The 24332-nt window shown below is 44.1% G+C and overlaps 1 protein-coding gene across 1 annotated transcript in view; it reads right to left on the bottom strand.

Annotated features, from left to right (window-relative positions):
• LRP1B (LDL receptor related protein 1B) overlaps window positions 1-24332 on the bottom strand; it is a 1602836-nt gene that overhangs the window by 914977 nt on the left and 663527 nt on the right. The window contains exons 4-5 of the mRNA XM_090045827.1: window positions 11793-11912; window positions 10293-10421 (exon numbers count right to left, since the gene is read on the bottom strand). Of these exons, the coding sequence (XP_089901953.1) occupies window positions 10293-10421; window positions 11793-11912 (249 nt within the window). The remainder of the gene's footprint in view (window positions 1-10292; window positions 10422-11792; window positions 11913-24332) is intronic.

Below are 24332 nucleotides of genomic sequence, written 5' to 3'. Positions count from 1 at the left end.
CTAATGGACTACAATGCCAGTGGTTTTTAGTCATTGCCAAGTTTTGTGGAGGTTTTTTTGGCTTTTGTTTTTTCTTTCATGTCCCCGACTTCAGCCTTGTAGTTTTCCTGCTGCACAAAAACCCTTTTTGGTCATTTTTGTGGGCTGCAGTGAGGGATGCAGGCTCTAGCACCTGCCTGCCTGATACAGTCCTCAGAACGGCCTTGTAATTAGGGTCCAGACAGGGACCAGCCAATAGCAGGGTGTACAGAAGGTCAGGGAGGATATGCAGGGGAGAAGGCTATCTATGAACCTTGATGGAGTTTTGGAGGTGGCTTGTGTTCCTGGTGGGAGGCAGGGTTGAGTGGGTATTGGTGCTATTTCAGAGTTTGGAGTCAGCTCTTTTGAACAACAGAAGTTGTTGTTGAAGGAAACTCAGGCTGGGGCCTCCCCTACCATTTAATCAGTGATGGGGGCCTCCCAGGGCTGCAGCAGCAGCAATCCTGTCGCTCAGAGCCTGGCTGGCAGCGGAGTGCAACTCTGGCCAGCCAGGCTCCTGCTTTGGGCAGCACATGCTGCCACCATGTGTGCCACTCCATTTTTTTTTCCCTGCAGATTTTTTGAACCCCTGGATAGTCAGGGGTCAAAAAACCTTCCGTGCTGCTCCCTTGCAGTGTGGAGAGCAACTGAACGTGCAGTATGTGGCATTGCAGGCACGTCTATGGTGCTACATACCATACGGCCACACTTGTTTGGACAGCCAAAAAGTGCAATTACAAACTAAAGACATTTTATAATGTAGTTAAAAATCCAAATTGATTTGAATAAGATTCTGCATCATTTCAATTACAGCATATTAAATTCAATACAATTCTACTTTTAGGAACCACAATTAAAAGAATGAACAATGCAGCTGAGTTGCTAAAATGGATTTGTAGATAAGTAAACTAATAGAAGTTTTCCAACCATCAGAAATCCAGGACTTTGTTACTCTTTCTGGAAAAAAATTGGCAAATCTCCAGATCTCTAGCCAACAGCAATATATATTATTGATTCTTCTTGCCCAAAGAGAAGTTACTCCTTCTTTAGACTGTATTTAAAATGCACTGGTAGAGAAGATAAAAGATTTCTATTCTTTTCCAAGCTGATCTTCGCTTGAACTACAGATCAATAAGTAGTGTCACAACACATAAGAAACCCAGGCTATTTTCTCTGCCACCACTGGTTGCAACTCTATTGCAAAAGACAAGTTTTAGAGATGTTAGGAAAAATACAACCTTTCTAGAGAAGATAGAAGAGAAAAACAGCATGGGAAGATTACAAGTTAATTTGTAATGGGTATTTGAAGAGAAGATGTCATTGTGGTAAGGTATAACTGTGCCCTCAACAGTAAATGCTGTTATGAATACTAATCTGAGAATCTCAAAAGATGTTAAGATTAGCACAGCATGAAATGGGAGGAATTTCTTTCTTTCTTTCTTTCTTTCGCTTTGGATGCACCAGACCAGGCTCGCTTGGAGCTGCGTGGGGCGATCCCGAGCGTAAGACTCCCCGGCTTCCTATCTCTTTCCTTTTTTCACTCCCACCTGTCTAAAGGTCTCTAGCCTCTGTTTATCTTGCTTTCTCTCTCTTTTTTTGCTGTTTTGCAGCTTTTTTCCCCCCTTTTCTCTCCTCTTTGTCCCATCCCCCCTGTACTTCTGATCTCTTGTCTCCACAGCCTTCCTTCTTACTGTCTCTTTCTCGCTCTTTCTCTCTCTCTTTCTTTTCTGCTTGCTTGCAGCGGGGAGTTATCTTCCATTAGCTTGCCTTCTACGGGGTGCTCTAAATTACCCCTTTTCCCCCCTCCCTTTTGTTTTTGTCCTTTTTTTCTCGCTTTTTCAAACCCCAGCTGCTTTTTTTTCCCACCCCCTTCCCCGCTCCCATCTGGAGTTTTTGTGGCCGCTTTCCCGGACACTTATCTTTTTCAGTTACTATAAACTTTTTTTGTTGTTGCTTTGCTTAGTTAGAGTTGGGAATTAACCCTGTCCTATCAGGAATGGCTGCTCCTACAGCCAGCAGCTGGCACGAGGATGCCTCCCAGAACCTTCCCATTACCTGTGGGTTGAGGGTGCACACCCCTCCCTTCGTTGGGGTTGAGGTCTGCGTGGATGCTCTGGCTAGTCTCTTGGGACAGCAGACCATCCGTTACGCAGGTCGTGTCAACACGGTCCCGATGATCTACCTGAGCGACCCCACCCTAGTCCATAGGGTGTGCGTAGAGGGCCTGGACATTGCAGGCGCACATTATTTTGTCACCCCCCTAGATACCTTGCGGTGAGGGTGGTGGTCTCCAATGTGCCCACACACGTGACTGATCGAGACCTGGCCAGGGTACTCGAGCCCTATGGGGTGCTTATGAGTCCCTTTCGCTGGTTGCCCATAAGGAGCAAAAACCCCAAACTGAGGCATGTCCTGTCTTTTCGAAGGCAGGTGTTCATGCTCTTTAGGGAGGGCTCATGGTCTCTGCCTCAGTCCTTGAGCCTCTTGTCCAATGGGCGGAGGTATGTGATTTATTTTTCTTGTGGGGAGACCACGTGCTTTCAGTGTGGGAGCTCGTCCCACCTAGCAGCTCAGTGCCCACGGGGGGGATCGGCCAAAACGTCTGCGACTACAGCGACGCTGACGAATGGCCCATCCACTTCCGGGATGCAGGCCCCACCCAGTGAGGCTGGGAGTCTTTCCCGACCTCCTCCTGCCCCTGTTCCATCTGAGGGGGCTCAAGTCTCTGGCGTGGGAGTGTCATCCAGCGGAGGGGCTGGGGCTAGGCCCCAGCCCTCCCCCCCCATTCCACCTACGGTGCCCACTCCCACCAGTGCAGAGATGGCACCGGGGAGAGGGATGGATGCTTCCACTTCCGCCCTGCCTGCTCTGACCTCCCCGATCGAGGCCGGGGTGGTCAGCGATTCTGGCACTGAGGCCCTATCAGACGACGGGGCTCAGACCTCCTGCAAGTTGCTCTCCACCACAGCTTTGGCTGAGGTGGCTGGCTCTGGGGAGACAGGCCAGGCACAGTCTGGCCCATCCTCTGTGAAGGATGGGTCATCTGCCACAAAGCACAAGAAGAAGAAGAGCAACAAGGAGAAGAAAGTGAAAGGGACCCCTCAGGATGCCCCATCAACACTGAGGCCTTCCTCAGCTGGTGCTGGGTAGGCCCCTGCTGGAGAGCCCAGCCCTGATCCAGCTGTCACGTCAGCAACCCTGCTGACTGGGGATGAGGGCAGTTTGGAGGTGGGGGAGACAGGGGTCATTAACATCTCACCTGTCTCCCAGCTCTCGGAGATGGGGGGCAAGAAGACATATGCACAATGTGTCCCCTCTGGAGGTCTGACCCAGGGAGCAGCAGAAGAGTCTGCTGACCTCTTGGTCACATCCCAGGTCACTGACTTGGATGAGGATGCTTGTGAGATGGAAATCCAGCTTTCTGAGTGTCGCAAGTGACCTTGAGAGCGAGATGACCTCTCCCCCCACAAGAAGGTGGGGCTTGCTCTTCAAAAGCCAGACCTCGACCTGAACAATCAGAGGAGGTTGATGGGCTTGGATATTGAGGGTATGGATGTAGCGCTCCCAGCCAGTGTGCGCCCTCACCGCTCCTCTGTGGGAAATGTGCAGCCCATGTTGGCAGACCCCCCCGGGTCGGTCCTGACTATGGGGGGCTCTTGACCTTTCTAAAGCAAATGAAAGGACAAAAGAACATAGTGGAGCGCATCACCCAGTGGTGTGCGGACCCTAAAGTGTTCATCAAGGCTGCCAGGGCAGCAGCCAAGCTCATGCAGCAGGATCTGGGCACTAGGCAGATGGCCTATCATCTGGAGAAGCTCGCCCAGTGGATGAGAGATGAATGGGGCCTGGCGGGGTCCCTGGACTAGAGTAGGGCACGATAGGCCTTTTCTTTTCCACCTGTCTCTGCCTTTGTTTGGCTCTTGGGGGCTTGCTTTTTATCTATGCCTTACCTCGCTCTTCTTCTCCCAAACTCACACCCATGGCAGCCACAACCATTGGCACTTTTAACATCAATGGCTGTCAAGACCTGGTGAAGCGAGAGGCCGTGCTGGAGCTCCTGCGCCAGAAGCGGCTGGCTGTCACCTTCCTCCAGGAGACGCACTCCGACAGGCACAACCAGTTGGCCTGGCGCGCTGCCTGGCAAGGCCAGGTGTTCTTGAGTCACGGCACCAAACTTAGTGCCGGGGTCGTGACTTTCCTATCATCACAACTGCAGCATGACACGGCGGTGGCACGAGAGGTTGTCCCCGGCCGCCTGTTGACGGTTCGCGTCACCCTAGCGCAACACCATCTGCTGCTCGTCAACATCTATGCACCTTCTGATGGCCAGGAGAGGGTCACTTTCTTTGAGACCTTGGCCGGCCTTTTGCGCCAGGTCGGCGAGGACGATGACCTGGTTCTTGTAGGCGGGGATTTTAATTGTACCACCGATACCCTGCTCAACCGTACGGGGCCCGAGCCTCACCTGCCCTCAGCCCGCAAGCTGCAGTCCATCTTGGAGACTGCAGGCCTCGTCGACGTCTGGCAAGCCCTGCATCCCGACGCGCGGCAGTACACCTGGGCCAGGATGAGTGCCGGGGGTCTCACTATGGCCCGCCTCGACTGCATTTATGTTACCAGACACCACCTGCCACTCCTACGCAGCGGCTGCATCGTTCCCTCGGGCCTGTCAGACCACGGCCTAGCCTTTTGTGAACTCAGCCTGCCAGGGAGAACCTGTGCACGAGCGCCTTATTGGTGCTTCAACATCAGCCTGCTTCAAGACTCTTACTTCCGGGACTGCTTTGCCAATTTTTGGCGGGGCTGGGAGGCCACAAGACCGAATTATTTCTCCTGGAAGCTGTGGTGGGATCTGGGCAAGGTACAGATTTGGGCTTTTTGCCAGCAGTACACACAGCTGGCCTCCAATGAACTGCGCCACCGTATCAGAGAACTGGAGGAGGACGTGGTGAAGCTCGAGGCTGCCCTGCTGACAGCTGGCAGTGATGCGGTGCTGCACGAGAGCCTCCGGTTCTGGAAGAAGTGCCTGCATGACTTGGCGGAGAGTGCGGCCTGTGGAGCGAGGATCCGCGCTTGCTGCCAAGAGCTGGCTGAAACGGATGCCCCGACCCGCTTCTTTTTCAACCTGGAGCGACGGCGGGCAGCGAGCAAAGTCTTAGATCACCTCAAGACCTCTGAGGGCCAGGTCATCACTGACCCAGGTGAAGTATGTGAGCATGCTGTGGCTTTCTATCGTGACCTGTTTGCAGCTGAGCCGTCCTGCCCTGACGCCGCGCAGGAACTCCATGCGGGCCTGCCGTGCCTTGGTGCCTTGGAGGCTGGTGAGCTTGAGCAGGAGTTGTCTCTGGCGAAGCTGGCGGCGGCCACCGCTGGCCTCGCCACCAGCAGGGCCCCAGGCCTCGACGGGCTACCTGCAGAGTTCTACAAGGCTTTCTGGCCTCTTCTCGGCCCCTGCCTCCTGCGCGTTTTCCAGGAGAGTCTTGCTGACAAGGTCTTGCCGATCAGTTGCTGCCATGCAGTGCTCACGCTGCTGCCCAAGAAAGGAGACCTTGGCTGCATTAAGAACTGGCGGCCGGTCTCCCTGCTGTGTGCAGATTACAAGATCCTGGCCAAGGCGCTGGCCACCCGCCTCCGCACTGTCATGGCCTCTGTCACTGGGCCTGAGCAGAGCTACTGCGTGCCAGGCAGAACCATCCAAGACAACCTTTTTCTGCTGCGCGACCTACTTACAGCCAGCGACCTCTTTGGCCTGGACGTTGGCCTTCTCTCCCTGGACCAGGAGAAAGCCTTTGACTGGGTGGACCATGCCTACCTCTTTCGGACCCTGGAGGCCTTTGGCTTTGGGCCCCTATTCGTCGGCGCCCTCCGGGTCTTGTATCGAGACACTTCCAGCCTGCTCAAGGTGAACGGTGTGCTCTGTGCCCCGTTCCCCGCGTGCAGAGGCATCCATCATGGCTGCCCCCTGTTGGGCATGCTCTATGCCCTGGCCATTGAGCGACTGTTGCATGCGCTGCGGCGCCACCTGAGCTGTGTGGCCTTGCCACCAGCCGTGGGCCCATCCCTTGCCCCTCCGCTGTGGCTCTCAGCATACGCAGACAACGTAACCATCTTCCTTAACACCCAGGAGGACGTGGAGGCCCTGCCAGCCTACCAGCGAGCCTATGAACGTGCCTCTTTGGCCCGTATCAACTGGGCCAAGAGTGATACCCTGCTGCTTGGAGAGTGGATTGCCACGACCCCCCCGGCCTTGCCCGGGGGCCTCAGCTGGCGCTGCGAGGGCCTTAAGATCCTGGGCGTGTTCCTGGGGCCACCGGCCTTCATGGCACGCAACTGGGACAGCCTCGAGGGAGGAGTGAAGGCCCGCCTACAAAGGTGGCACTGGCGCCTGCCCAGCCTCTCCTACCATGGATGCATCCTCATCGTGAACAACCTAGTGGCGGCAAGCCTGTGGCATCAGTGCACCGTACTCAATCCACCGGAGGACCTGCTTGAGAGACTTCAGCACCTCCTGGTTGACTTCTTCTGGGACGGGCGCCACTGGCTCCCACGACCTGTCCTTTTCCTACCTGTGACTGAGGGGGGCCAGAGTTTGGTTGACCTGGCGAGCAGGGTGGTCTCCTTCCGCCTCCAGGCCCTCCAGCAACTCCTGTACGGTGAGGAGCGCCCACCTTGGCAACACCTGGCATGCCGGTTTCTGCAGAGGGTGGGGGCCCTCGGCTTTGACTGAGAGCTCTTCCTGCTGGACCTCACACTTTTGAACTGGGTCGTGCTTCCAGCCTTTTACCGTAACGTGGTATGAGCCTGGCAAGCCATGTTCCACCTCCAGTCCCAGGCCCGTCACCTCCAGTTCCCGTGGTTGCTGGGGGAACCCCTGGTGCACAACCCGGCGCTGAGGCGCCCTGTGCCGAGCCTGGCCTCTGCCAGTCTCACGGCCGCTCTCATTCAGGCGCGTGTTCTCCGCCTGGGCCACCTCCTTGACCCTGCTCGGTCAGCCTGGCTCTCACCCGAGGCCTTGAGCAGCCGGCTGGGCATGCACTTCGTTCACAGCGTGGGCCGTCTCCTGTGCGACATCCGGGCTGCCCTCCCATTGGCATCTCCGGGCGGGCCAGGTCCCCTGCACTGAGGATGCCCCGAGCGAGGCTTTCCCTGCATTACCAGGGCGCGCTGTGCCGGGTGGAGGACGGCCGTCTCAAATACGCGCTCTGATGTCATGACCGGTCTGGGCGACCGGGCTGGCTCGGTGTCGAACTGCGACTTCCAGCTCTGCCGTGTCCTGGGCCCTCACCAGGCTGCTTTTTTGCTCTCTGTTGTGTGGAAGTTGAAGGTTGTGTGACATGTATGATGGGATGGAGCAGGGTCGGAATTGTTTAGGACTGTGTGGCCGGCACGCCGACCGCGTAGCATGTGAGACATGATGGGAAATGCAGCGAAGGAGTGTGTCACGGTGTGAGGTGTTGGTGGTTTGGTTGTTCCGGGGATTCTTTTGGCCCGGGATTTGGTGCGCGTGGGACACACTTTTGCGGACGGTCTGTGGCTCGGATCTTTTGGTTCTCTGGTATTTGGTGTGCGTTGGACGCACTTTGGTGGGCAGTAAAATGGGCGCGGGTGGCTCCCATGTGGAAAACGAACTCCCTTGCCCAAGTTGGTTTCTGGATCTGAGGACAAAGAGACTTGTCCGATCTCGTTTTTGGGTTGGTAGTAAGTTGTTTGTGCTTTCGCTTTGCAAGCGGCCACCATTGTTGTATCCCTGAACCCCTGAATAAAGTAATTAAAAAGTCAAAGTCTTTCTTTCTATCTATCTAGCTAGCTAGCTACCCATGCACACACACACATATATATAAGTTGATCTATCCATAATATGCTTAAAAGAGTATGAAAAGGTTCTAAAATCATGAAAGCTAAATCTGTGAGCCTTCACAAGAATATTGTGCTTTGAAGTCAATTTAAGAGTTACAAACTTTTTTTCTAAAACAACAGAAACACATGCTTGTCATAAACACAATGCAGGCGCACTGCTTTTGATCAAAGAAGGAATCACTTTCTCACACTACATGCCATTTCTTTCAAAATCATTTTTAAAATGTAAAATCTTCTTTGCACTATATAAGAAATAAACCCACATTTTCCTGAGGTTTTTTTTTAATATTCTTTTTATTGAATTTAGACTCTTCAGTATAGCTATGAAAACCTGGCAAACAAAAAAAATCCAGAACTCTATTCAGCAAAGATACATTTCATCTAATTTTTCATTCCTGAATAAGTTATTAACTGAATCTTTATTCATAAAAGAAAGCTCTGGATAAAAGAACTGGGGGGAAAAAAAACCACATAGTGTGCCCACAGCTGTTATGAAAGCTATTTTAACTTCCTCTACCAGTAGGTGTGATGTAGCCACAAGTCTGAGGCTCTGAAGCTATTTAAATGTACTGAGCAACAAGATGCTGAATTCATTAAGGGACAAATCTAACCAAGGCTCTGCAGTCATGCAATTGCTGCCAAATTCCTGGGAGCTGCACAAGAAAATAGCACAAGTCCTGTGGAGATTAATTCTCAGAGTTTTTGAGGAAACCTATTTGCAGGGAACCTTGAAAGTTCTTCATAGTGGGCCTTTAATTAGAAGGGCCACCCCCTACCCAGACAGTAGGAGGGCACAGTCCTGGCACTGCCCAGGTCATTTCTACCCATACTGTGTAGTAGCATTGGCATCATGGTTTCATGCCTGTCAAGCCTACATCGCTGTAGTGACTAGCTATGTCAATGCAATTAGTCACTACGGCAACGTAGCATCTCACATAGATGCACCTAAAGGAAGGACAGTGCTAGAGTGCCAATGCGGCTACTATAGACTGCTCTAGTACTTGAAGAGGATAATCTCTCATGGGAATCCTAATAGAGAGCAAGAAAGAGACTGGTTCTTCCATGCTACTATGCAGTATTTGCAATACATATTCAGCATCTTGAGCATCTTACACAAAGGAATACATCAGTGAGGTGAACAGAGGACTATGCACGCTCACCGTAACCCTACAACACTGAGATTGCCAAAGGCAAAAACTGATGTGAAATAGGATGGAAAGGGGAAAAAAAGAAAGAAAAAGGTAAGGTATGATCTAAAACTATCAACTCATTTCATACAAGCCACTAAAATACTGACAAATGACTACTCTATGGAGTCATTACAGACTGGGCTACATTTCATTTTTGAACTAGAGGTCAAAGAATCTCCTCATTACCAGTCTTGGAACCAAGTCGTTTTCCTTGCTCTGGATTGTTTCGCTGCATCAGTGGCAGCACCTGTTTTTTCCTACCAAAATCATTTTTTATGAAGGGCAGTAGGACGAATAATAAGATTTTTTTTTCTATATGGAGTTGCTTGTAGCACGCATTTTCCCCCCTTTTAGGGGAGGGGGCGTTATTTCTTTAATCCAGATCAATACTATGTGGATCAATATAAAACATAAGAAACAAGTCTTACTTTTTGAGCTTATTAATATTTTAAATAGTAACTCTTAGAAGTGTTTAAACCAAAAAACGAATGTGCATGTTATTTCCTAGTTCAAGCCTCAAAGGTACAGCATCTTCACATTTTGTAATAGGAAAAGCCTGCCAACTGGCACAGTCAAAAACACATTTTCCTTTGGATTTCTATATCTTGACACACACAAATATACTTTTATGCTAGCCTTTGGTCATTAAGCAAGTTGAACAGATTGTATGAGAAAATAAAAATAGGTTGTTGAGTCAATGTGCTGACTAGGGAAATACTTTGTACAATTTGGCTTCATTAAACAGAATTCACTAATTCCCTTAAATGCTTAATTTATTATTTGCTAATGAAAATATGCATTAAGTAACCAATAAAGCATAACATGAATATGAATATGATTACATGAATCCCTTGGGACACTGCAAGAGGCAAGGCAGAATATCATGTCTCTAAATATCCCAAGGGCATAATTACCTCATGATAATGTCCCCTGCCACCAAGGTAGCCTTAATTCTCTTTCATAGGTAAAAAATTGTGCTCAGCTGTAAAGTTTATACTGGAGAAGTAATCTAGGTTTTACAGAGTATTATTTTACTCCCCTAGAACAGTTTTTAATTAGGCATTCTTATTAAGATTTTTATAATAACCTGTAACAACTAAAAAAAAATGTTCTGGAAGTCTAATTCTGAGCCACTGTATGGAAGCAAAGGGAAATCATTCTTAGCCATGGCCATTTTCATCTACCTCATTTATCAGGAAGAACGACAAAAGCAAAGATCTCACTTACCATGCTTGGCCTTGCAAGATTTGTTATCTGGCTGAAGTACGAAGCCCTCCACACAGCTACATGCATATGATCCATCTGTATTGATGCAGGTTTGGCTACAGGTCCCATATATATTACATTCATCTAAATCTAAAGGAAACATTGAAACTAAATGTAAGGAACAGGATAAAAAATGGTGGATGGATTCAACCCCAAATGAGAATTTCACAAGTATGGCTAACTCCTCTATGGCCTAATTATCTTCTTAGTGTGTCTTATCTAAGCTGTTGGATGAAATTATGCCAGTGAACAACAGAAAACCAGAAGCTCAAGTTTTCAAGATTAGTTGCTGTTGGGTTTGACAATAAAGCCTTTCAGAAGATCCGGTAGAAATTACTGCCTTTGATATAATTAGAAAACTTTGAGGTTTGACTTCCAACGAAGACCTTGCCCATCTATTTCGTGTATAAACACTTAAAACAACTATGCAAATAAATTCTAGTAATTTGCATAATGCTTCTTTCCAGGAAAAGGCAAAATAAGGATTAAAATGGTTAGCAAAGCAATCCTGATGTTCAGCTTTCTAAATCCTGTTGGGGTTATTTTTCAGTTTAGATCACTGTTACATTGTGCAATAAATTTGAAGCAAAATTCACCTTCATTCCTTGACACATTGCTTCCTCAACTTTACTGGCTATTGGCTAATGGGGGACCTGTGGGAGACCAGGCAACTAGTTCTATCCCTGATGTCACTGTCAAGAGTCTGGCTGTCACATGTAATAATTCACCCACTGGTGATGTAGGTACTATCATCACCTGAGAAAGGGACATTTGGTTTTACTGGGACATTTCTTGTGGTCTATAATAGATTTTACATTAAAACAAGGACACAAACATGTTATTCCATTGGAAAGACAAAACTATCACAAAAGATACAAATAACTTTAGATAAACCATAGCAACAAATTTGAAACTTACCAAGATTTCAAAAGTAGTGTTGTATTGCCACAGCAAGGATTGCAGGCAATAAATGATTATCTTTCATATAATTCCTTTGTTACATTCTTATATTACATTCGTAGGGTTGAATAATCTATTTAAATCTAAAGGTCAAAGACTCTCCTTGAATCAGTCTTGGAGTGTCTAAATATATGGCTCATAAGCCAGACCCTGCTCAGAGAAGCCAGGAGCTTACGTATGGGCGAGTTTGGTCCGTCACCAAAACGGGTATGGAGTCTCATCGGCAGTGACAGGGTGCCAGCAGCTCACTGACATCGCTCATCCTGCTGCTGCTTGCTTCGCCTCTTGGAGGCGCATCTATATTTGCCCCTGAGGAGTCCTGAAGTTGAAATCTGATCTAGTCCTAGAAGGGCTAGATTAATTTTTCAAGCCTTATTTAAGCTATCCTAAAATAAAATTCAGACCCTGATCTTGAATGAAACTATTGTTCACCTGCATCAAGTTACTTGGAGGTCTGGCTCTTTAATCTTACAGCTGCTGGAAAAAACACGTCCTAGTTACCTTTGCAGTTTCTTCCATCATTGCCTACTTCATATCCATCTTCACAGTAACATTCAGTGCTGTTCCTTGCAATGGCACACTTGTACTGGCAATTTGTCTGTTGGCATTTGGAAAGCAATTCTGTAAAGAAAAAATATTTAGAGAAAACCTTTACCAGAGGGTAGGCTTTAGTTTTGATTTTTCCTGGACCACAGGCTAGGGGTGAGAGACAGGAAAAACACCACTTGTATTTGACACTATTGTTATTAACATACTTATGACATGCAGTATACTGTTAAAAGCTATGCATTTTCAGCAAAATAATAAAATAAGTTTAGTGATCTTTTTTTCTATAAAAGCTCTTATAAGCTTTATTATCTACATGTACTATTGCTCTGTTCAAACCTCAATTTTTAGAACATTAGTTATGTTCAGTCAAAGCAAAAATTTTAAAAAGATAGGTATATTATTAAATGATTTTCAAACACAGACAAATGCATGAGGGAGGTTTCAACATCCATATCTTTCCTATCTGTCACATCAATTGATTTTTTTTTTATTTTTGAGGGCTTGTTTTGATTAACCAATGCATGTATAACCTTCACAGTAATCAATGTGAATAAATTATTTTTAATAATTTATTTGCGATTGGTATATAATGTTGGACAAGCATCAGATGTAATAGATTTCATTACGAGTGAAGTCTTTCATAGAACTCGCTGCTAAAACTATATTAAGTATATACCATCTGTATAAAGCAAATGACAAAGTGGTAAGAGCCTAAAATCCAGAAGAATCAGTATAACAATAGCATTTACCTCATTAATACTTTCTTTTGAGATGCAATTTCTAAAACTAATAAATTAAATTTAACAAAACCCTCCAGAATATAGTTACATCCCAAATGTATGAAACATCTCAATAAAGTGACTGTTAAAAACAGGGCGTTTTTATCAATGGTGAATTAAGAATTCTTGGTGCCCTGGACCCAAAGATGATTGGCCTCACTACTACCCACAATATAAAATTCTCAATATTAAATATGTAACCAAACATGAAAAAGGCATGAATAAGAATGTACTGTATTTATTATATTTCAAATGACTGGCTTCTTTTGAGCTTTAAGGGTGGAAAACTTTTACAAGGTGTCATCAAAACCGAGTTCTACTTTTACTGCCATAAGAGATAAGGCATTCAGATGTTCCTGTTACATTCCTGATCTAAGCTCTTTTTTTTAAAATCCTAGCCATCTTTGAAAATGTACATTTGTGATAGTCAGTGTCAGAAAAATCTTCAGGGCAATATCCACATTAGGGACACTGGATGAAAGGCACTGTCTTAAATCTTTCAGCAGTTTGCTTAGAGACTTAACTGGCTCATCCTGTGCAAAGAACTTGAATTTATATAAGTTCATGAGGAATGCTTTCATGATCCAATGTTACTAGTGGAAATTCATCAGCAAGTTCAACTACAAACCTGTGATTGGCAGAAATGTCCAATGAGCAGAGTTCAAACATGACTCCAAAATGGACAGCCAGCATCCTGTAATTAGGGACCTACCTAATTTTCGGCAGCTGCCCACCAATTTCACAGGGCAGTCATTTCATGGGCGGAGTGCACAGGGCCCTTCCCAAGCCTGTAATTGGCCAAGGGGCCCCAGTGGTCCCGCCCCTCACTACTAATTGGCTGCAGGGGCTGTCTGTCATATGGCTCTGCCCCTTGCTGCTGATTGCCAGGCAGGCAGGGAGTCAGCACTCTATTTTCCATAAGTTACCCCTCCTGCCATCTATTTTGCAGGCCCAAATTTCACAGGCAATGCCAGATTTCATGGAATCTGCAAAATCCATGAAATTGCAAATGCATGAGGTCCCTACCATTATGCATCAATACGACCGCAAAGGCAAGTCAGCAGATAATCAAGTAAAGGATTGAATGTTTCCGCACAAAATATTTGCCTTCCTTGGAGTAAGCCCTCAGGTTCTCTAGAGTCATCTTCAATTTTCTCTTTCTAGTGTGGCAAAGCTCACTTTGATATTTTTGAGAAGCAGCCTTGCATCTGTTCTTAGCAGTGTTGTCAAAATTCCCAAATTCTTTTCACAGGACAGCCATAAATGATCCCTGAGAAGGCAGTAGGTGAGCTGCTCTACTAAGATTTGCTATCATTGCCTAGTAGGGGCATTATAAATTACTGAAATGCTCAGTCCAAAACTGTGCCTTGAAATGTCTCTTTTTTTTTTTCTATTTGGTTCAGAAGTGAAGCCACCTCCATTTGATTACAGGTGATTGTTTTATGTCTTCTGAAAGGTCTTCTAAGTCTTGCCAAACTCCTTCATAATTCTGCCATAAAGCTGTCATGAAGTTGTCTCGCTGCTCTGTCTTATGTCTGACAGACTTTTGAGCATCTCAGCATTTTCTAATTTTTGTATCTGGTTGTTACCAGAGCTGTTACTGCCAAAAAGCATATTTTTCATCCATAGGATGATGCACTTCAGAATCATAGAGAAGTGAGGCTGGAAGGGACCTTCAGAGGTCATCTAATCCAACCCCCCTGCCTGAGGCAGGATCATTCCTATCAAAAAAATGATACAATGACTACAGAAAGCCAGAAAAAAGTAACAGTATTCTAGCAGCTGTTGTTAATACTGTCGAACTCCACTAAATTTAGTGAATGTGCAGCACAAGAAACATAACATAAAAGATGTTATTCAAGTTAGCTGCCTGTTATACTGATACATTATTAGCACTGGCACGAGTTTATCCATGGCACCTGGGTATATCCAAATCCAAGTTCTTCATTGTGGCAAACATCAAGTTAGCAAGGCTTGCATCTGTGTGGCTCTCCATTGGCTTAATCTAATAAATCTCTAAAAAATAAAAAGTAGCCCTCTAGACCAACAACCTGCAAATTCATTACAAGGTGTAGACCAGAACAACCCAGTTCCAGTCCTATGAAGGTGAGGTAGCTTCAGCAGTGTGTCAGCAGCAAGGGGCTTTGCTTACACCTATCCCAGGGCCAGGCAGCTGGGAGCTATGCTGCCATGACTTCTCCCCACAGCTGGAGATCCAGCATACCAGGAAGCTGTCCAGCCCTGACGCAGCTGCTCACTGGCTGGGAACTGAACCCATACTGCAGCCAGAAGGGAGGGAGAACAGGGGAAGTGGCAGTGGCATGAGCACAGCTGGAAGTTACCTGTCCCCACTGCAGCTCCTCACTGCCCAGACTCAGCAGAGGCAAAGGCACAGGCAAAAGTCCTTCAGCTCTGCAAGCTGGACCCAGCAACTCCATGGGCCAGATGTTGCTGACCCCTGCCCTAGGCTGACAAGTGTGAATATGAAAGTTTGCTGATCTACATGTGACAATTCTAGTGCTGAATAAAAATCACTGAACAATACTTTGCGTAAGTTGTTTGGGTATTGTATCATTTTTGCTGTATCTATATGGGCACAAAGGAGAAGAAGAATAGTTCTCGCATGTTTGCTGAAGCTACTTGTGCTACAAATAACCTATCAGTGGGCATGTCTACATGTCACCCTATGGTGATGTAGTGATGCACTGCATAACCGTGCAGCGTGCTACAGTGAGGTAGTGATCACATGGGTCTACACATGATTAGCAGCTACGTTGCCATAGTGGCACCCCCCCTTGTTATAGTGCACCACTACAGCAACATAGTGGCGAAATCTAACCGTGTGCCATATGCACAAGGCAGTACAGGCAGCTACTATGCCATGCTTTTAGCACTTCCAGAAGAAAGTACCAAAACACAGTGCCATAGCAATGTTGCCATATGGCAATATGTAGATGCACCCAGTATCAAGCCCAATGCATTAGGCAATAGAATAACCACACTCTAGTCAGCAGGACAAACAGGATTTTCTTAAGGCAGAAGGGATTGACTGCCCACCCCATGGCCTCCCACATCAGCTTCCCTCCCTCTCCCCACCCCATTATTGTTGGCAGGATCAGTGTTGATCCCCACCAGACAAATCGATTGAGAGCCTGGTACATCTTGGCAACAGGGGGCTCTCTAATTTACATCGCCTAGTGTCTGGCCAAACCAGTTTCCGGAGAGATGGTAGTTTGCGCACATAGATCCTATTTGCAATGGTTTTACTTATCTTACTTTACTTTGAGAGCTAGAAATTTTCTTAGGGTACTTTACTTTAACTTTGTGATTACTATCTCCTATACAAGCGTTCTAGGGTGTTGCTGACACAGGAGGTTATGACCAGAGGTGTAATGACACAGCCATGTACCCACAGCAGCTGCCATATGTGGGCTTACTGGTGACCACTGTGCTGCTCATACAAAAAAATGCAGCTGCAGCTGCAGTGGCACTTGGCTTTTTGTTTTTTTCCCCCTGTGCTCCCACCCCTCCCCACAAGCTGCCCCAGCCTGGGCACACCATTGGTTATGACAATGAATGGGATAGCTTTTATTATTATAAAAGCAAAGATATACTTTACACAATATGAAGATGCTTCCTATAATAAATTATCCATGCAAAATTCATAGCCTGATTTGCTGCTGCTTATTGTTACAATCGAAAAACCTTCCAAAAGTCTGTTTGTGCCTTTTCTACTTTTGCAGCCAAAGCATTCCTATTTTTCTCATTCAAGTTTTATTTTATTGGTTTCATATCCCTAGCCTGTCCCTAAATTTGCCTTTTAAGGAACTCGCCTCTTTACAGCCCAAATGAAAATCCTTCCCTAAAGATCACTTTAAATGGAGCTGTTCTCTCAGGTAAGGAACTGAAGGCAAGACTAATAATATGGTATCTGTTTATTTAATATTACAATTTGAATGAAATGGACATATACATTTCATTTCTCAAGTAAACAAGGATCAAATAACCTAACCAACATATAATTTTCTTCTCAAATATTTGTTTTATTCTACACAGCCAATAGCTTTTATTAGGTAATAACTATTAAACTTACAAACTGGATTGGGATTGCTTGGACTGTTTCCATAGAAGGTGTACAGATACCAGGCAGCACTGAGTGAATAGTGATGACCTGCTGTGCTGCCAAAGAGACTGATGGAGAAAGGCAATAATAAGTTGACAGTAGAAATCCATGGAGTGAAAGAGACTGAAAGCACAGAGTGACAGTCTATCTGTGGCTGATTTGCATAGGATGCATCAATTTCTAGGTGAGCAGATATATATCTAACATGATCACTGTAGTACATCAAAACTTTTATTGGTTAACCACCTGTGACTGCAGCACAGAGCCTCAGACTATGCAACACCTGCTGCTTGAAGGCACACATACAATGGAACAGCTCACAAAGTATAATAAATAAGCATAAGTATGAATAACAAAATGGTCAAATGTGGTGCAGAGACATGAGAAGAACAGACCAAAACTTTTAACAAGAAATCCTTACATTTTCTAGTACACATGATTCAGATGCTGATAACCCACACACCTGACAAATATTCTATTCATTTATCTCTTGCCCTCCTCATTTCTCCCACTGGTTTCACTCTGGCTTCCTTAGTCTTCAACCTATTATATTTGCACCACTCTCAAGACTGCTGCTTTTGAAGGGTCAAATGCTTTCTCGCTCATGTTTGAATTTTTTTCAGCCTACTGTGGTCTGAATCCTGTCTCGAAAGTGTTTTTGTAAAGTTCTCTTCTGCATGAGGTCTGTGATGTCGGAAAGGGAGTGACTTTTCTGTGAAAAATGTTTTCCAACCTGTATCCTAGTCTCTCTCTCCTTTATCTTTCTTCATTCATTATGGAGCATAAAAAGGTTAAGTCTCTAAATGTTTTTATTTACACTGGAGTTTTGCCCTGGCCTTTGTTCTGTTCTATGGCTCAAGTTATATCTGCTTTCTCAGGGACCTGTGAAAGGGCCCTTCATACCTGAAAGCTTGACTATATCCCTCCCAACTCTACAGTTGGTCCAATATTACCCACAAAAATCCGTGATTGACGATATTTCTGACATGTTCCTTAATGTTGCAGGAAAAGTTCTCAGAATTCTAACTTGAGCACAAAGCAAAATGTGATGCTAAATTTTAGTTGAATTTATATGTGATTACATCACATTAAACTCACATTAATACCAACAAAGACCATTGTAATGATGAGTCTGTACTAACCCAACATATGTTATAATTTGTTGCACCATAGAAAGTTACAGATTTAGTTTCCAGACATAGCTATGATCATCATTAGAACATTTTTTTACTCAAGATATTGCATCTTACCCAGTATCTCCCCATGTCATTTAATTTTCACAGATGACTTCCCAGTTATTTAATCCTTAATATAGCACTGTGAGATAGGAAAATGTAGATAATAACATTTTTCAGTTTACAGGCAGGGAGACTAAGTGTCTTGCACAAAAATACAGAGGAAATACAAGCAAGAGTTAAAATATGAACTCAGGAACATTGATCTTTACCGTGATACTTAAGATCAGTTTGCTACTTTCTTTCCGAGCCCAGTTCAAAGACCTGCTTTTGGCTGCTCAATGTCATGCCTATAACGATAAAATTCTCCCTAGCATTTTACAATATAATTCTAGTCCCTACTTATATGCTAGCTGGATAGGAAAGAGAATTTGTGTCATAATTTAAAAGAAAAAAATATTATTGTAACTTGAGCTGGTACTAGTGAGAGATGGGTCTGGAGCTATTATATATATCTAGTGATGCCTTTGAAATCTCGTATTATCAATCCTCCTGCTTCTAAGTTGCTGTTAGCCAATTCTTGTGGCATCTGTCAGTTCAAAGTTGCCTTGGAGGGAGCTGAATAGTCAATCAGCCATCAAGAGACCCTTCAATTAATACCAGTTCTTTCCAAACAAATGGGTCTAAGAAATATTTTTTCATATTTGCATACAACATTTTCCATACCAAAATCAGGGACGAGAACAATGTTATGACAAATAGATCATTCGCTATGTGCAAAAGATATTCCTTTGTCAGAAAATATCCTGATATGTTCTAATGATAATTATACTGAACCTGTCAGACTTCACCTGCTTTCTTTTGGTTGGCACCATAACCTATAAATGGAAAAGTGTCCCACTGCAATACTGCACTGTTCTTGTATTTTTCTCCTTTACTAGATCCTTTCATCTTCATTCCATGTCAGTGATCCTACAACACTTTAAGATAAAAGAAACAGGAACTTAACTCCGGATATTTAGCTTATAGAGCACTACTGCAGAAGCTTAAGGCTTAACTTTACTTAAAAAAAGTATATACCTATGTCGGATTTAGCACAGGAGGTAAGGAATGGACTGGGGTCAGGAAATAATACAACGATTTCTGGAGGAGGAAATATTTTGCGATTCTGAAAACAGGAACATTAAATGAACAAAGACTGAGGGACTGATTTTCTTGTGTCTGTCACCTTGCATTGTGATTTATCAGTGTTATGCACTTATAATAGAATCCCTTTTTCAGTACAAGAACTAGGCCTGTGCGAAGTGGCTAGTATTTGCTTCAGATTTGGTCAATTTGGGGGACAGTGATTCAATTCGGTGATTCAAGTCACTGTCCCAGTTCGATTCAGCTGAATCAGGCAGGCCCATCCCCCCCAGCCCTGCAATGGCTGCCCCGCTCACCCCAGCCCCCGGCTCTTTGGAAAAAAAAAAGCCCTGACTCAGCAGGTCCTGCCAGGTGGAAGAGTGATCCCCACTGCCCCCTGCTGCATGGGGGGGCTCTGCATGAGGACCCCGATTCCCCCCCCACTTCCCCAGCCCCCCCCACAGGTGCCCCGCCCAGGCCAGCTCTGGCCCTTTAAGAAAAAAAAAAGAAAACCCACGAACTCACCACTCCTGCTGGTGGGGGGCGATGCCCACTGCCCCCCACTTCCCTGCACCATGTGAGGGGCTCTGCACAAGGCCCTCAGAACCCTGAGGCTGCTGCAGGAGCAGTGAGTCCCAGGGCTTTTCTCCATGCTTTTTTTTTTCTTAAAGGGCTGGAGCACCTGTGGCAGGAGGCTGGAAGAGTGAGGAGGGGGTGGGGGGCTCATGTAGACCCCCCCATGCAGTGTGGGGCAGCGGGGATCATCTCCCGACCCAGCAGTACCCAGTAAGTGGGGGCTTTTTTTTAAAGCACTGGGAGCTGAGGTAGGTGGGGCAATCATGGGGGGGAGGCTGGGGGACCAAGCGGGGGTCTGGGGGAGCAGGCAGTGGGTGGGAGCTGGCAGAGATCCCACCCCATGGTCCCCTCCTCCAGGCCCCTTCCACCACCCCTAGTACTTACCGTCCTCCACCCCTAGTACTTACTGGCTCAGAATCAGTTGCAGTTCCCTGCTGCAGCCACCGGAGACTGCCCAAATCATCAAAGTTCTCTGACTCTTTCCCAAAGATTTAGAGAACTTTGAACCTATTTGGACCTTTAAATTGGTCTAATTCAATTCAGATTCAGAGATTTGGCCACCAAATCAGACCGAATCTCCTCCAAATCGAATCAACACCTGAAACTTTGCACAGCCCAGTAAGAACTGTAAGGCAGAGAATAATCAGACCAAAAATTGCTCTGTTGAGGCAAACATATTTTTCCCCCCATTACAACTGCCACCAAATGCACAATTTTGGTAAAACCATGGCAACTTTGACTAAAACAGAGCAATGAAGAGGCTAGCTTCCCATGAGAGCTGTACAACTCCCCCAGAATTTGGTGCACAGGCCACAGAGATTAAATCCACCTCAAGGGACTGTGAAAGATTTCATGGAAGCAGAAAAATGGCAGAAATACAACAGCCATGACCTTTGAATGCATGTGTTCATGTGCATGTATCTGTGAATTACATTAGCTTCCAGAAATCTTTAGACTAAGGTTGAGATCTACAAATGTATTTATATGCAGCATTTGCAGCTGAGAGATTTTTAGGAACTTGACTTCTTATCCACAACTTGACTCGGGGTCCTAGGCTTCCTGCACAATTTGTGGGGAGAGTTAGGTATCTCAGGAGACCACTAGTCAGAGTGCTGAGTTAACTAATGGCACTTATGTTAGCTAGTGGCAAGGGAGCTTCAGAAATCATATCCCTCTCAAGGGACAAAGTACATACCGCTGGTCAGGATCATAACCTGGAATTGTCTTCTGAACTTTGGTGCTTAGAGTAGTCCTTTCTCACAAAATGCTACTGCCTTTTTTATTCCCTGTACTTTTATCCATCAACTCAGAGAACTGAGTGCTCATTCAGGATGAAGGCGCATTAAGAACCTTCTTCATGATTTCTGAATGCTTGTGCTTGTCTGTCCTTGCTAGCAATGCTTACAGAATGTGCTCCTCATGCTTATGGCAGTCTGCAGTGATAATTGACATCAAGAACTTCTAACTTCTTTTGGTTCATTTTTCAATTAATTATTACTTCAATGGTCTGACATTTCCTTCTTAGCCAGTTCCTCCTGTCTCATTTTTTGTATTCAGTTTTAAGTTAACCTCATGCTGGGTTCACAAGTCTGGATATTATGGACACATTTTTGATTAAAAAGAAAACTCAAGGTAGTTTGCTAGTTTTTGTTGCTGTAAAATCTTCATCTATCAGCAGCTGATGAACAGCAGAGTTATATTTAATCAGGTATCTCAGTTAGCTTCCCCCCACCCTCTGAGAGGATGAAAGACAAAGAAGATCATGCTTGTGAAAATCCATCTAATTGTCATAGCTTCTGAGTCACTTTGATATGAGGCCATTCTGGGTAACAAGAAGGTCTAGAGGAATTTCATGGGTATATTTATATACTTATGCTGGGGAGCGAGTGAAGCTCTTATGATAAACTTCTGTGTCTGCTGTATACTTTGTTCCTGAATGCTGACCTGGAGGAACCTTAGAATATATCTACATAGCAGACTGCTGGCAACTCCTGAAAATGTGTTGTACAATTATATAACTGAATGCCATTGCACTAAATACCAAACAAAGAAATTGGTGATATTGGCATATATAACATTTGGCCTAAATATAGGCATAGAAGGCTATTAGTAATTAGACTTGTAGCTTGACAGTGTTTATTAATTTAAAGAGGTTTACTATGAACTTTGTATAAGAATTTCATACTTCCCTTCCTCCCCCTATTTAACCATGCATACACTCAATCTGACTCTCTTGAAAAGTTTTCTTAAATTTACTAATGATACTTGAGAGACAGACTTGTGTATGAGTTAATAAATAAATAATGCATCCCCCCAAATTAGCCCTAAAGCTCTTTCCTCTTATTAGAAAAGTGAAAGTAGTGGAGTGGGGAGCATTAGAGATGACAACAATAAGAACATTAATGGGGTATGATTTTCCTAATGGGACAACATATTGCAAATGGGTCTGTGATCACTGATTACCAGGGATTCTGGGTTTCTCTGATTAAAAAAAAAAATCCTCAATTTTTGGTTTAAAAAAGTAACATCAAACCCACATTTTTCCATGTTTAAAATGAAACACCACTTTATATATATAAATATATTTCATTTTAATCATGGAAGAATGTTGATTTTAGGTTACTTTTTTTAAAGCAGAAATTGAGGATTCTTTTTTTCAGAGAAAACCAGGATCACTGCTAATTACAGTGTAGGATCAAGTTCTTAACCCTACTGCACTTGATCCAAAGACAAGTCAAGTCAAATCTATTGACCTCTGAGCTTTAGATTGGGCTACTTTTGCTTTATTTAACCTGTGAAAAATATTATATAAAATAGACTTGGATGTAACAAGTTTGCAAACTATTTTGTTTTGAAAATCTATGTTTACATTTCAATCTGAAGAAATGTTTTTCTCTCTCAAAATTTTGAATGTTATAATAATCTTTATACATTAACACTATGTACAGAGCAACTATAAATTCTATCAACTGTTGGCTACAGTTTCTTTAAAATAGTTCATGAACTCTGAGCATACTCTGAAACTTGATAACAGCAGTGGCCGATGATGCTTTACATCTGATAAAATATTACTAGAAAGCACAGCATGTTATTGAAAGGGTGTCTTAATTTAGTCTATAGTAATTGAATCAAAAGGTAAAAATACAACCTGTCATCTTATATTTGTTACCACAAGAAATAAAGTTTATTGGTATAATTTAAACATGAAATACAATTGCACAATCCACTGAAAACTTATCAGTAGCATGTCAACATTTGTGATTTTATTATTTTAGGCCAGATGTATTTCAGCATGAGGCAGATGTGAATAAAAATCTGCAAAGTTTTCAAAGCAAAAGTGTCAAACTTCTCAAGAGATATGCTCAAGGTAGCAGTAAGAATTTATTTTAAAAGAAATAATCTCAAATCAATTCAATATTCATCTCATTTACTTGCACAGAGCTGTATTTTGGATAGGTCTGCCAATACTGACAAGTCTGTGCCTATTAACTGCTAATCTTTTAATATGTTTTCAAGATTTTTTGTTTTTTAAATGGTCAAAAATTGAAGTGAAAAACCTTGACAAAAAAAGCGAAGATTGGTTGAAAATGATATTTTACAATGAAAAATGTCATTTTGACATGTTTTCAGCGAGAAATTCCTAGATGAATTAAACTTAAACTTTTTATTTTGGGGGGGAGGAAGGAAGGGTTTAAAAGACCTATATTTAAAATGAAAAACCCAACCTTTTTCAGTGATAAGGTAACAACATGAAATCTGTATTCTAACTGGAAAAAAGTTTACTGTAAAAAGCAAAAATAATTTCAATAAAGATTTTGAATGAAAAGTTTTATCTATTTTTTTCACACATAGGAAAACAGGTTTATTTACCAAATCTACTTCCTTCGAAATGATAATACTGAAAACACTCAGGTTCAAAGATTATTTTCATATCAGCATTCTGTTCAAGACTGCCTTCATCATTTAACTCCTAGACACATGCAGAGAGGCTACTCTGACATTCTGTAATTACAGTGCATCAGACCATGGCAGTTACCACTTTCCAGGAGACTTCACTGTCATGTGTATCAGCGTCCTCACACTGAAAAATGGTGGCAGGGTGCTTTAAACTAAAGCTGGTGTGATGAGCTTTAGTTCAAAGCACTCTGCTGGCATTTTTCAGTGCAGGGATGCTGATACATGTGATGTTTCATGCACTTTTAATTAGTGTGGCTCATAGAGCTGTGCTAATTAAAGTGCCCCTTCCCACCCCCTGCCTCCTGGAGCACATCTATAAATACCCATTGTTATTATGAATTAGAAAAATGCATAAATTGAAGAAATCTAGATAATCACTGTAAAATATTAAATTAAGAATTAATTTTAACTGGTTATTTGAAAAAGTAAATTTGGATTAAATCTGTAACATATTTGAGAGCAACCTTTTAAATAAATTCTTTAATACATTTTGTACATACTTAATTCTTTTCATTTTATTAACTTGAGTAGTACATTTTAATGACATATTAGATGCAAGTTTATTAATACCTGAAAAATCACTTTTCACAAACAGAATTTAAATGAGCTAGCCTTTCTTGCTTAGGGCAACACTTCCAATATCAATTGGACATTTTCATAGTTTCAAAGTAGTTTAGGGTCAGAAGGGACCTGAACAGATCATCTAGTCTGACCCCCTGCCACTGGTAGGAGCACAAGCTGGGATCACATGACCCCA

This window comes from Crocodylus siamensis, chromosome 4 (assembly GCF_052110815.1).
Source record: "Crocodylus siamensis isolate JL-2025a chromosome 4, ASM5211081v1, whole genome shotgun sequence".
NCBI classification, from domain to species: Eukaryota; Metazoa; Chordata; order Crocodylia; family Crocodylidae; genus Crocodylus; species Crocodylus siamensis.
Note: the sequence above shows the minus strand (reverse complement) of the source record. Positions and strands in the feature narration are given on the sequence as shown.